The following is a 14,286-nucleotide window of genomic DNA, read 5'->3' as shown; positions in this document are numbered from 1 at the left end:
TTTATTGTTTGTTTGTTTTGCTTTGGGGGGTTGTTTGTTTTTGTTTTTACTTGTAGCTTTATTGTTACTTACCATGAAGCGAAAAGAAAACAAACAAACAAACCAAAACAAACAAAAATATCATACTTTTATCCTCTCCCAACCAACTCGGGATGACAGCAGAGACCACCATCCAACTCGTTCCGTGCTCATGAGGGCGGGCTGGGGTCGCTCCGGCGATGCCCGGGCTGAGGGACCCCCGCTCCCCGCGGCCCCCCTGTCCCGCCGGCCGTGCCCCCGATGCGGACGTGGCGGCCGGGCCGGGCCGGCCCCGCTGCCAATGGCCGTGCCGGGGCGGGGCGGGGAGCGGGCCCCGGGGCGGGGCGGAGGGTCGGGCCGGTGGGAGCGGGGCGGCTGGAGCGGGGTGCGGGCTCTGGCCATGGCGGGTGGCGGTGCGGGCCGGGCGCTGCTGCTGCTGCCGGCGCTGCTCCTGGCGGCCGGAGCGCTGGGCAAGCCCACGGCGCGGCAGGAGCGGGCGCGGCCCGGAGCCCAGCACGACGACCGGCCCGGCTTCCAGTACGACCACGAGGCCTTCCTGGGCAAGGAGGAGGCGCGGAGCTTCGACCAGCTGAGCCCGGAGGAGAGCCGGGAGCGCCTGGGGTGAGGCGGCCGGACGGGGCGGCGGACGTGGCAGGGGGAGGGCCCGGCCTGGGCGGAGGCGGCGTGGGGGATGCCTTGCCTTGGTGTCACAGCGGGGTTGGGATGCTCTGTGCCCGCTCCATGGACCCTTCAGTGCAGCACCCTGTACCCCAGTGCAGCACCCTGTACCCCAGTGCAGAACCCTGTACCCCAGTGCAGAACCCTGTACCCCAGTGCAGTCTCCTGTACCCCAGTGCAACACCCTGTACCCCAGTGTAGTCTCCTGTACCCCAGTGTGGCAGCGATAGCTCTGAGATTTCTACTTGAAATCGTAGAACATTAAGAGGTGGGAGGGGAATTTGAATACCATCTAGTCCCTATTCCCCCCACCACCACCGTGGGCAGGGACGCCTCCCACTAAGACCAAGTTGATCAAGGCCTTATCCAACCTGGCTTTGAATACCACCAGGGTTGGGGCATCCACAGCCTCCCTGTTCCAGTGCCTCACTCACCCCCCTCACAGGGAAAAATTTCTTCCTAATATCTAACCTAAATTTCCCCTCTCTCAATTCCTGCCCATTGCTCCTTGTCCTATCACGACTGTTCCTGATGAAGAGTCTGTCTCTGGTTTCCCTGTAGGCCCCTTCAGGAGGTTGCCACGAGGTCTCCATGCAACCTTCTCTTCTCCAGCCCCAACTTTCTCAGCCTAATTCTCTCGCACTCTGCTGGTTTTGTAAAGGAGCAGCCAACAATTCATCACTTTGGTGTTTTTCTCTCCTGCCTTTCCTGGCCCTACAGCAGCAAGCCTCGTGGAGGGAGCTGCTGTACATGGTGCTGTGCCTGGTGTTGGACAGACCTCACCTGTTGCTGGAGGGCTTTGCTGCTACAGCTCCCCAACTCTGGGTCACTTGTTCCCACCACATCAGTGTGAATCAAGTTTAAATCACTCCTTATTTACAGCTACGTTTACAAGTCCGCTCGAAGCACCTTCCCACAGCTTTTCCACTTGAGACATCTTTGCCCACTGTGTTTCTGTGTTGCTCTCGCTTCCATGCTGCCAGGAATCTACAGGAAGCCAGATCATCAGGCAGAACTAAGTTTAACAGGAATTAAGGAAAGATCCTTTAATGTAGTTACTGGCAAGGAGATAACTTGAAATACCTGCATGTTCTCACTAAGATTCCCCTTGCCTAGTAAAGTACCACAGGGAATGGTACTCACTGATTGTCTGTCTAGGTCCATCCTAAGACCTTAGTGCAGTAGCACTGTAATCTCACTGACTGACCTCTTGATCCTTCTGGAGGCTGTCACTACTATTTATGTGTGTCTCAGTGACTAGACAGATAAAGTAGTTACCAGAAATGACCGACTTTGTCCATTGTTTCAAGAAGGAGAGAAAGGGACCATGTTCTCAGCGATACAGGATTTATGACCTAGATTCTTACAAAAGCATGTCACTAAAACGGACACGCCTTATTAAAATTGGTCTACACCTACACCAGAATAGATAATTCAGCTGGGGGTATGATTTAACAATACAGCTGTTTTTAAACAGTGTTTACAAACGTCGGCTCAGCAAGGGAAGAAGCTTAACTCGTGGTGATCTCAGTGTGTGCCCCTCAGAGAGGTGACACAGGCACATTAAGCTACAGCCACAGTCAGTAACCTTTTAAACGGAGGTGACAGGAGTGTCCCTCGGAGGACCAAAGCACACACTGTGGGGGGAGCACTGTGCATCAGAATATCAGAGATGTGGTTCCTGAGGGGCCCTGTGGGAAAGTTTCATAACTTTCAGCATTTCTCAACCTTGTAATTTTGGATAGCATACTGTGCCTCAACAAGTGATTGGCTTTTAGGAAGAAGACAGATTTAAATAAAAGGTATTTCTAAATGATTTCTGGGACATACAGTCTGCTGCTCTAACCAAAGTGCGTGTTTCTGTATTTATTCCACCTTGCTTAGGAAGGGTGGCAGGACGTCCGTCATCCCAATGACCAGTGCTGGGATTGGACTCCCAGGGCTAGGCATCATTAATGCAAAGCCACTCTCACCTTGTTCCAGCAAACAAAAAGGAACTAGCTAGCATAGAAAAATAGCCCTGCACACTCTGCCTGCAAGCTCGGTGGAGGAGCAGCTGCACAGCATGATCTTGGATTGGGATGGTGGCACATACCAGCCCATAATTGTATTGTGACCTGGGAGCGCACCCGCTCTGATGGCAGATTCTGTGACAGGGGCATCCCTTCTGCCTGTCCTCCCACCCTGGGTCACTTGGCAAAGGAGGAATCACACACGGCCCATCCACATGCAGTACTGCAACTCACCTGGCTTTGGAGAAGCATGACATAATCCTGGTGCAGCATCCAAGGACTGCACTGAGGGACTGGAGGTGGGCTGAGGAGGAGGGGAGCGGGGCTGCAGGCGTCTGAACCTTCTCCCTGCCATTTGTCAGGGGTCTGCCACTTTTAAGAGAACACAGAAGATGATTAGAGATCTTCACAAAATAAACGTCTCTGCTTTATATACAGACCAAAGCCGGAGTTTATCGACGTACAGTTGTACTCACGTCAGGTGCAGAGGGGAAGCCTTCCTCTTTGAGCCACTTGGTAGTAGTGATTTCCTTGCCCCAACTTTGTTTCATCACCAGATGTCTTCACAGGCTGGCAGCTTAAATCTCGGTGGCATAAGGTTGTGTGTACCAACTCATACTGATTGTAATACCACCTCAGTTAAAGGGAGAAAGTAAACTTTCAGGTATTTACACACTTGTGCAGGCAAATTCCTGTATATGAGCTGGAATTTTTGGTCTGTTAACATGCTATTTGAATTTTTTTCTGTATTTAAGAATTAACCATTTAAACCCGAGGCACTAAGGCATTAGCTTAGAATGATCACAAGCCATTTTTGCAGGTAATTTATCAGTATAAAAAGTGAGGTCCACAGTCCAAGCTTGATACCTGTGCCTTTGGGAGCTTGTAGGCAAAACTATTTCATTGTCTCCATCTTCAGCTGAGAAGCAGAGTGACACAGTGCACATGGATGCAATGGACCTGTAAAAAAAGGTGAAAAGGAAGAGCCATGAAACGTCTGCTAAACAGCCCTGATTTCTTTCATGTTAAAAATAGCCAAGAGCTACTGGCAAAATCACTTGTTATAATTAATAAATTTAACAATAGAAAGAAATACCCTATAAACCAACTGAACCAAATTCATTGTGGGGAAAATCTGTTGACAAATACAGTCCGTCGTGCAGTGAAAGGGACCGTTGGCAGTCAATTCTCCATGAGATTTATGCAAAATAGAAAAGGTTTTCTACTCAGTTCATTCATACTTTACTAATTCAGAAAGCAAATTCAGCAGCCCCTTTTTTCCCCCCCATAGCTCAGAAATGGCGTGTTTATAAAATCAGTCTGATACTATCAGACTGGCACAAAATTGCTGGGAATTCAGCAGAAGCTGCTGCTGTTATTTGACTACTTACCACTTTCATGGGTAAGGCTTGTGAAAGGACACTGCGTCACTACTCAAGCAGTTCCAGTTGGCCAGGGTTGGTTTCTCTGTGGAGAACCAAAATGTTGAATTGGAAAGAGTATTTAAAAGTGGAGAACCTTTACCTGGGTCCTTTGGCTGCCTGGAGGTTTAGGAATGTCAAGTCAGGGTTTAGAGAAGTCAGGTCCTGCTTTTACCCCTTTCATACCAATGACATGTAGGTATTCCATAGGCACAGCAAGTCAGCATTGCCCTATTTTTGTTTTTTTTTTTTAACATAGTTTTTCAGGTGAGTTTTATCTGCAGCTGTGTGCAGAACATTTCAAATACAGGAGTTTCCCTGGGAGCACACCAGTACCTTTCACTCCTGATTTCAACAGCACTTGAGGGTGGCAGCTTTACCCAGGACAGTGGTTTATGTCCCAGCTGCCACCAATGACTGGAGACCTGCTGCAAACTAGTATTGCTTTAGCAAGTAGCAGGCATTCCTGGCAATCCCAGCAATACTGCTTTTCCATGGGAATGGAAGGAAAGAAACAGCAGTGTAAGGACAGGCATGGAAGGGAAGACTGCACATGGTGTACACCCCCAGCATTATGCAGTCATATAAGTCACTCCACCCTGGTGTCAGTCTGCTGGAAAGCCAGGGGAGAAACTGCAGGTGTCCACCACGTCCTAGATTTTTGCCCTGGTTGCCTCCAGCAAGCTCAAGTACAGGCTTTCTCCTCTAGTGAAGTTGGTGCCTCCTGCTCCGAGCCAGCCTGGCCACTGCCTATGGACAGGGAAGAACAGGTCCCCCTAAGAGAGTAGACACAACCTAAGAGAGCCAGGTATTATCTGAGGTTCCCTTTGTTCACTAATTTTGATTGCACAAGTTCCATTTCAGTTATTTTAATGATATTTGAATAATGAATAGAGACATATCCCTTAAGACCAGCAGGGCAGCTTTATGAGTTTTGGGTACTCCTTTTTGTTGTGGAAAATCAGAGCCAGATAAAGATTACTAGAAGTGGCCTTGACATGCAGTTTGTTTTTCTGCCAACCCTTAAGGACTCTGATCTCTTTTTTTACAGGAAGATTGTGGATAGAATAGATGACAACAAAGATGGCTATCTCACAACAGAGGAGTTAAAAACCTGGATTAAGCGGGTACAGAAACGCTATATCTATGAAAACGTGGCTAAAGTTTGGAAAGACTATGATCTAAACAAGGACAATAAAATTGCCTGGGAAGAATACAAACAAGCCACATATGGTTATTATCTAGGTAAGAGAACGTATTCAGATTGTGTGATCAAGGATTTTGGGGATTACAAGGTATGAAGTTTGGTGTCTCGTTTAGGTCTCTTGAAACTCACATTAAATTTTATAAATGCTCAGAGGTCTAAAGCACTTTATAGTTAGTTATTGCAGCCAACCAGCACAAAGAAGGTTTTGTAGAGATATCATTAAATGTACTAACACAGCTGAATTAAAGTCTCCAGCTTACAAATAAATTATTTTTTAATATTTAAATATTTAAAATAGTATTTTAATTAAAAATATTTATATTGTGTAATTAACTCTATTTGTTAATTCACTCTCTCTAAAAGCTTAATTCTAGATGCTAAAAAATGATTCTAAGCTATAACAAAGTTATTGATTAAAATTGTTTTGGAGAATAACGTGCTTCAGACTGTGATCCACTGCAAATGAAAATTCTTAACAAATCAGTCAAAAGAAACATTTATTGAAAAATATACCCGAATTCTGCCCTCACCTGTTTCCTTTGCTTTTTGTAAGTTAATGAAGGGAAATGAGGAGAAGAGACCACTTAAGCCAAAAGGGCAATACTGACAGAACAACAAATCAGTATTAATTGACCATTTATATTTACTGGAAATGAGAAGGCAATATTTACCTACCAGAGAGACAGTTTCTAGAGCAAGCTTCCAGTAGCAATAATCATTCCAACGTCCACCTTAGATTAAAATGGAGCCTGTTACATCTGTGGAAGGAAATATTTGACACACAATCCCTGCAGCATTACCCCTGGGAAGCCTTCTCAGCCTTTTGTCTTTGCTCTCTGTAATCCCCAAGATTCAGAGAACAGCTACTACACTGTGGGCTTGTGTTAATGAATGCTTAAAATTCCCATCTGTAATTCCTGGCCTAGTCTTTTTCACCTGTGTTTGTCTCCCAACATCTGATTTGTGAAATTGTTATGAGTATTTTTCACGTCTGAAGTCGGTTTAATGATCCTATTAAAAAAAATTATATCAAATACCATTCCTTTTATGCCACTGAACACCCTGAAAGAATGTCATTGTTTTAAACTGAAAATAATTGTTAGGTTCCCCGTAGCAGAGGCGTAGCAGTTAGATAATTTCAGACAGTCTGCCACCTTCTAAAACCACCTTTCTTTGGTTTGCCTGCTTCTTGAAACTGCAAAGTTGTGTAGATCATATTAATTCCTAAAGAAGAATAAAACTTCTGGGTCTGAAATCTACCCCAAATGCTGCCTCAGTGGTGCTTGTAAAGGCAGGTAAAATATAAATCTGTGAGGACTAATATATAATACTGCAAAATCCATTATCCTGGATTGCAACAGAAGAAATTCACCTCTGCTATTGTCACCTTCAAAAATCAAAACATGTACTTGACCCCTGAATTTAAAACTTCACAGGAAAGAGTAGGAAACAAGCCTTTGTATTTCTAGACTCAAACGACAAGTTGGGGAGCTTCATTGTTCTAGTGTGTTTTAAAGGAAAACACTTTTGAGATCATCTTGATTAATTTGCAGAAAATCCAGAAGAATTCCAAGATGCAGCTGATCCGCACAGTTTTAAGAAAATGCTGCCCAGAGATGAAAGACGATTCAAAACTGCAGATCTGGATGGAGACTTGGCTGCCACTCGTGAAGAATTCACTGCTTTCCTCCACCCAGAGGAGTTTGAGCACATGAAAAACATTGTTGTCCTAGTAAGCAGAGCAAAATCAATGCCATTATTTTCACTTTTATTTTTATGGATGAGCTTTGAAGTGCTTCTCTAACCTTTCCAGGCAGGGTTTAGAAAGAGACACACACATAATAGCTAAGTGGGGAACAGAAAGGGATGCCTTTCATGAAATCCACTTGAGTTAGAACTCTCGATATAAAAAAGACTTGTTAAGTGCACTTAGACAGCTCCTAAATAGAATCAAGAAATGGTCTTGGGGCACAGACTTAAACCAAAATAAAAGGAAGGGTATGCTGACATGCAGCACCCAAGTGTTTCATGCAAGCTTGTATCTGCCCCTGACTTTAGCATGGTGTTCAGTTCATTCATACAGGGAATTTTTTCAGCATGAAAGGATATTTGTATATTCATTGTATAAACAGCAATCACACTGCCTTTAGTAAGAGCACAATCACTTGTATACAAGGGCAGGTCAAGGCCTCAAAACCATTAAATGATCAAAGAGGCAAATAGTCATAATTCTCAGTTTTTTCTTGGTCACTTCAATGCAAAACTATTTTCCAGGAAACCTTGGAAGACATAGACAAAAATGGGGATGGTTTTGTGGATCAAGATGAATACATTGGTAAGTGTTGATACTTGTTTCTTATATAATCTCCAATCCATATTTTCCATCTTTCAAATTTGCAGCAGCATCAACAACCCAGGGATAAACAGTTCCCTGTTCCAGTTCAACTATTTTATACAAACCACTCAACCCAGAAAGCTTAATTTCATTTCAACGTCACCAGGAAAAGGTTCCTCACACTTTACAGCATAAGATCCTCCTCATGTTCTCATATAACTCAGCTAAGAGTTATATGAGAACAAGAGAAGAGGATCTGGAATAATATTTTTCATGAGAGGGATATTCTCTGTATACTAAATGACATTAACAGCTGTTTACAAATGTTTAGAAATGCAAGAAGATTAGAAAGTGAATTCGTCTTTTCCCAAGTTTGAATATTACTCAAATATGCAAAACAGCTGGGAAGCATGCATTGCAAAAAGAGAAAATTCACCTTTTCTTTCCACTAGTTTTTTTTCCTAGTTTAATTAGTAAGTAAAGCCCCACACTTCTCTAATGGTGATACCACTATATTTCTTCTAGAAATAGAAGATACACTGAAAAGTGAACTGTGTTAAAACTGCACCAGGATTTAAGATTCTCAAGGAAGTTGTGAAATGCGTGAAAGTTAGCAGTGCATTACTGCAGTGGCAGAAAGAGAGCAAAGTGGGAAACATCCTCAGCAGATCAGTCACAGTTAATTCACACAAACTTAGCCACACCAGGCAGTTGGCTGCTGTCGTGCACTTAGACCTATGAAGACAAAACAGAAGCAGGAGTGGAGAGCAGCAGTACCTGATACATTTTAGCCTTTTGAATCACTATTCCCATACCAGAACCCGCCCTCCTCTCCACTGCACTCATTTTGATGGGTTTTAAATCAAGAAAGCAGCACCAGGAAGGCATTAGTGCAAACTTGGATGAATCTTCCTGTTTCAAGTGGTGCTGTAAAGATCTCTTCACACAGAATCAGGAACAATGTACACACGTTAATTAATGGCAGGGGGTTCTGTTCCCTGTAAATTATATTTAGCCCAGAAAGTGAATGCTATTCATTTATGACTGAAATAACAGAGCAGCATAATTTCCGCAGTAATTTCAGTTCATTCAGTGACATTACCTACATATAATTATAAGGTAATTGTCAACATTTGTTACCATGTGAATGCTCGTTTTTCTTGTCTTCTATAGATAGGAACATAGAATGTTCTAGTCACGATCACCCCACATAGGCAAGGATGATAAAAATCAAATTGACAGGACGTGTCAGTTGCTTCAAATAAACAATATAATTTGCACTTTAAAAAATGAAAAAAAGAAAGTGAATGTGTTGTCTGAAGTTTCCTTCATGAGTTGAGAAAACTATGCTTAAACATTCTTACTTCCCTTTTTCAGATGTAATTATTTTTTAATTTTGATGAAGTCGGGGTTAAGAAACCAACAGAAAACTAAATCTCTTCTTTGATGTTTTATGAGGAGACAAGAAAAAGAAGTCAGTCTCTTGATTGAGTATTTGATGGGGAAATCTGCTGAAGGTTATAGAATGATTCCTCCCTCCTTCCCTTTCTTTCCTCCTATTCTGTTTTTTACAAAATTTGTTTTAGATTCACAGAAACAGCAGAGCAAAATATCTCTTATCACGTTGAGCAAAGAGAACTAAATTCTTACTGTGCATGGGCAGGTGACAGAACATTTCAGGGACGCTGTGGACAGTGGCAATAGAGAACTTCAGCCTGGTGTGCACGCTCACACTGCAGAGTCAGGGGAGGCTGCTCCTAGCTTTGAAATCAGCAGTTATGTTTCCCGTGGGTATCAGCCAGCCTCTGGCCCTGAGACCAGCCTCGTGGGGTGCGCTTTTCCTTAGCACATCCTTGACAACCAAACACAAAAGGCAGAGGAGAGGAGTAGTATCGAAAAGCAGCCTTTAATTCTGTTTAGAAAAGTGGAAGGCTCGAGGAACAAGCAGCCCTGATGAGCAAAAAAAAACCAAAAAAAAACAATTAGCCACAGTGACCAGCAGAACAAAGTGGACACACTACTCATCATTTGGAAGGCCTGTGATGCAAAAACTGGTTCAGTTACAAATCACTCGCTCTTTAATAATCACTGCTCCTGTCCTAACTCTGTTGGTGCAGATAGCAGCTGCCACTGTGGCGTTGTCCTGCCGATGCTTCCTAAATATAGCACAGGACTGATGTGATCTCTGCATCCTGTGTCACAAATGGTGCTCCATCCCGAGGTACCAATCTATGACAAGTGCCCCTGTGCCTGTGGTTTTTCACAGAATGCACCACTGATTCATGACTTCTCCAGCTCATTCTTTGTAGGAGAATATCTTCTGCTGGAATGTGCTACAGCACTGCCTGGTTAAAAGAAGACTCGTCTACTGAGCTGAGTGTCTCTTACACAGACCTCTCTAAAAGCAGGATAAAAGCCTGCAAGTTCCATTTAGCAATTTTTGTTTGCCTAAGTTTCCCCTGTGCCTTTTTTTCTTTAATCACTCTCTGTTGGCTGGAGTTTGATCTTATCCACAAAGACATTTGCTGGCAGGGACAAGATAAAATGGCTGAGTTCCTTTCTCCCCATGTGAGTGAGCCTAACACTAAAGCTTGTGATTGCTATTTGACTGAAGACCCTTAGAGAATTTTTTCATTCTGAAATTCAGTGATGATGGCCTTTGAACACGTTCACCTCTCATGTTAGCCTGACCAGGAGTGCACAGTTATGAGACAAGGGTAATGTAAGAAAGGACAGAACCACCAGCAGTGAAGAAATAGGCCTGAGAGAAGATGCACACAGCTACTCTATTTACACCCCACATTTCATTTTCTGTACAAAGAGATGCTGTGCAAAGAGTGGAAAGTTTGGTCTTCCTCTGAGGAACACTGTGCAAATGTCTTTAGCCTGTGCATAATTTGCAAATTAAATATGACTCGAGTGAGACCTTTATTTCCTCTCCAGCTGACATGTTTGCAAATGAAGAGGGTGGACCAGAGCCTGAGTGGGTGATTACAGAACGTGAACAGTTTGCAGATTTTCGTGACCTCAACAAGGATGGAAAGATGGACAAAGATGAGATTCAGCACTGGATTCTCCCACAAGACTATGATCACGCCCTGGCTGAAGCCAGGCACTTAGTCTATGAGTCTGATGTAGACAAGGTATGTAGCGTTCTACTGTAGTTGTTAAAGGAGTAATATGAGCTGTTATGGTTTGGGGTTTTTTTAAATATCAGCTTGCAGCAATTTATTCCTGATGACTTTTCATATTAGTACACTTTAAATGGAGTTTTAGAGGCTAGAATCGCTGGTGCATTAATGTTCCCATGCCAGTTTCAGTTGGTAGGGTTAGAATCACAAAGTAAAAGTAGTAAAATACAGTTTGTCAGCTCCAGAAGTTCCCTTGGCTTTCGTTAGGTGAGATAAGAATCTATTTGTCATCTTAAGCCTAGGTGTTTTAACACAGTAGAAATACTCTTTTCCTTTAAGGTGGTCATGACTTTGGTATGTTAGTTTAGATTACAAGAGGAAAATAAAGATCTATTTACATAGGGGTAGCAAAATCACTTCCATAATCAAGCACATACCTTTCACTAAAGACTGACTCAGTACATCCACTTCCTGTAGCGTGGCACACTCGATTCCAGGTGATGATCTTCACAAGTGTATTGTGAGCAAAGTGTGAACCTGAAAAGCCAAAATATTATTACACAGAGAGTGTGTAAATTGCTGACATAAGCAACCATCTTCCACAAAGTACACCAGAGGATTTTCATTCTTTGAAAATGTTCTTACAGAGGTTTTGTTTTCCTCCTACCAGGATCAAAAACTAACGAAAGAGGAGGTTCTTGACAACTGGAACATGTTTGTTGGAAGTCAAGCTACTAATTATGGGGAGGACCTCACAAGAAACCACGATGAACTATGATAGGAATACTAACCAGGATGCTACAACCCCTTTCCTCCACTTTACTGAAATCACTGTGCCCATCCCTTCTTTCAGGGGCAGATGGGCAAGGGACACTCACAACTGAATGACTTGCATTAATATATTTTTAACATGCCAGCTTATTACCTCAGAAAGCGCTTAGAAATAGCTTTTTACTCTTTTCAGATGGTTAAATACAATATATAGTTACTACAGTTTTATTTTTGAAAAAATAAAAAGGTAACTTCTCTGAGTAGATTAGAGCCTGACATGGAAAAGGCACTTCTAAAAAAACATAATTGCAAGGAGGTTTAATAGTGAAATATTTTCTTCAAATCTTTTACCATAGTGAAATGCAGCTAGGGTTAGAAAAAAACCTAATGTTTAACCAGACTAAGTTGTTGTCTTTTTTAATAGCATATGACAATTTCAAGTTAAGACTTTGATCCAGAGAAGAGGTTTGATACAACCTTTGTCTCCACACAGCTTTTGTCTCCCACTTTGGGTCAGAGGTGCTGCAGAAGGTATCTGGTGCAGCTGGCCCTTCTCTCTGACCCCCCATCACAGAGCAGAAGGGATGTGGAGTTCAGAGGGCCAGCTGCTCATTCCGACAGACGACAGGGTGACTTCCAGCTGTTTGGGGGCTGTTGGTTACGCTGTTTCCTGGGAGGAATTATGCCACACGGAGCATAATTTACCTCACGCTTTTCGCACTTTACCCGAGCCGCGCACTTGTTCGTGCAGTGTGAATGGCAGCAGCTCTGTGATGGAGAAAGAACGAGACATATCACCCCTCTGGGCCTTCTGCCTCCTCTGCCACATGAGAGGACGGATTTATGTGGCTAATGTTCTGGGTTTGTATGTATATACCTATAAGTACGTGTTACTGAAGCAACTCCACAAAGACAGCTCTCCTTCCCAAAAAGGGGGTAAGCTTTCCACACAGGTGCTTTCTTTTTTTACTGTAAAATGTGAGCTGTTACATGTATATTTTTATATACCCAAGTTAGATAAGTTTGGTTGGTTTCAAATGTACCGGTTTTAAAATAAGCACAATAAAAACCAATACTTCTTTTTGATACTGTGAAGGTGCAATAACACTAACACGGACTAACACAGAGAGAGGATGTGAAAGCACAAACCAAGCCTCTAAAGCCAGTAGTTCCCAAAGGACTGGGTCATTGGCAGCTCCTGCCACACTGGGTGGTCATCTACAAACAGCAGTTGGATGTACAGCACCAACTGTTTCTTCTTCACTTCAATTAAAAAAAAAAAAAAAAAAAAAAAGAAAAGCTAGAAAGAAGTCCAATATGCTATAACTAGAATTATTTCTGAACAAGAATACCTGGGAGATCAGGGCTCCACAGCAGTCACTGGGAGGTTCCTCAGAGGTTTGGTGTACAGCATCACACACTGGTGGTCACACAGCCATCCAGAGAGGAGCTTTGAGACTCCCGGGTTGTGACACACTTCAGCAGTTCAACAAATCTGTGAAAATCAGCATGAGACAATGCAGAACCGTGACCTTTGTAAGCAGGGTCATTTCTCATAAGGTCATGCAAGAATTGTGGTGGAATATTTTACATCTTCTCACTGAAGATAATTCAATCTAGATACCAGAGTCTGGCAGAGATTCCATGTTCTTGCTAGCACCGTTATTGAGCTTTTGGTGTGCACTTCTTATGACATTGCCAGCAATGTCTCTGAAAAGTCCCTACCTCTTCCAGTAACTTACAATAGGACAAATGTCATAAGACACAAGTGAACTGTTTTTGCTTTTACAATACCCTCAAGTTAAATAAATGCCTAAATGCAGTGTTATCTGAGAAGCAATAAAATTGTATCTTGGCACGTGTAAATGATCATCTGGTTTGTTTACGGTTTGGATTTGGAAAGGTTTATTGTATTCAATAACCCTAAAAATCTTGGGAACTTTTTTTTGTAAGTTGCTCTTTCATATCAAAATTTAACATATTTTAGTAACAGATTTGCAGTACTCTGTCTGTACTCAGATTATCTTCTGCTGTTTCAGGAAACAATACCTTAAAAGACCTCAAAAAAGGCTTGTTTCCTGCAAGTGAAACTGCAGCTCAGATTGGATACTAAGCCAGGGATTTTCACTGAAGCCCAAGGGAAGGTTGTTTGCTCACTCTTGTTGAAATTCTGTGGGAGTTGGGTGCTGAGACACTAAGCATTGTTGCCTTCAGCTAAACATGACACTTCCAAATGCACTGTGCACTGTCCCAACAAAAAAAACCACATCTGTGCTTTGACAAGCAATCACATCTCCTTCCACATTACTAAATGAATTTGGAGCAGAATTAGCATCACACAAGAGAGAAATCATGTTCCCATGTTTGTTCTTGATTCCTATTAATGCTTGGTACACACTAGGTATTTTCCAGTATAAAACTATGCTTACAGGAGTAAGAATGCTGAAATCAGAGGAGCTGTTCATGCAAACCCATAGTATTTTACTGTAAAAGCTTTTTTTTTTCCCCAAAAAGAATGATACTCAGGTAGCTTTTATCCAACCATGAAAAAACATGCCGATTAAGAATGGGGTTTAGAATAATCAAGTTATCTATCAATAATGAGTAATGGGGTCATATTAAGAATAGGAGCTTTTTTAATAAAGCAGAATGTAGAAACATTTTTTTTTTAGAGAACATAAATGTCCCTGATATGATTTCATTCTGCAGGCTC

General features: G+C 42.7%; 1 protein-coding gene and 1 long non-coding RNA gene across 2 annotated transcripts; one reads left to right on the top strand and one right to left on the bottom strand.

Moving 5' to 3' along the window:
- The first annotated feature begins 394 nt into the window (after positions 1 to 394).
- On the top strand, positions 395 to 12,932 carry RCN1 (reticulocalbin 1). Its single transcript, XM_050337083.1, has 6 exons — positions 395 to 639; positions 5,181 to 5,374; positions 6,890 to 7,068; positions 7,611 to 7,671; positions 10,615 to 10,814; positions 11,473 to 12,932. The coding sequence occupies exons 1-6, from the start codon at positions 419 to 421 to the stop codon at positions 11,578 to 11,580; spliced, it is 963 nt and encodes a 320-aa protein (XP_050193040.1). The 5' UTR covers positions 395 to 418; the 3' UTR covers positions 11,581 to 12,932.
- Positions 9,427 to 13,066, bottom strand: LOC126651309 (uncharacterized). The gene is made up of 3 exons (XR_007631625.1): positions 12,926 to 13,066; positions 11,240 to 11,339; positions 9,427 to 9,621 (listed from the first exon to the last, which is right to left on the bottom strand). It is a non-coding gene; the product is annotated as an uncharacterized LOC126651309 (long non-coding RNA).
- Between the last annotated feature and the right edge of the window lie 1,220 nt (positions 13,067 to 14,286).

The sequence above is a fragment of the Myiozetetes cayanensis genome, unplaced genomic scaffold (assembly GCF_022539395.1).
Source record: "Myiozetetes cayanensis isolate MyiCay16 unplaced genomic scaffold, myiCay2020 scf6-25, whole genome shotgun sequence".
In the NCBI taxonomy this organism is placed as follows: Eukaryota; Metazoa; Chordata; class Aves; order Passeriformes; family Tyrannidae; genus Myiozetetes; species Myiozetetes cayanensis.
The sequence above is the reverse complement of the archived record's forward strand: the minus strand, read 5'-3'. Positions and strand labels throughout refer to the sequence as shown.

Bases quoted from the DNA above. Each gene is read 5' to 3' on its own strand.
- RCN1 (XM_050337083.1), top strand. From the start codon at position 419: ATGGCGGGTGGCGGTGCGGGCCGGGCGCTGCTGCTGCTGCCGGCGCTG. The intron at 5,375-6,889 runs GTAAGAGAACGT...ATTAATTTGCAG, and splicing joins CACATATGGTTATTATCTAG to AAAATCCAGAAGAATTCCAA. The intron at 10,815-11,472 runs GTATGTAGCGTT...TCCTCCTACCAG, and splicing joins ATGAGTCTGATGTAGACAAG to GATCAAAAACTAACGAAAGA.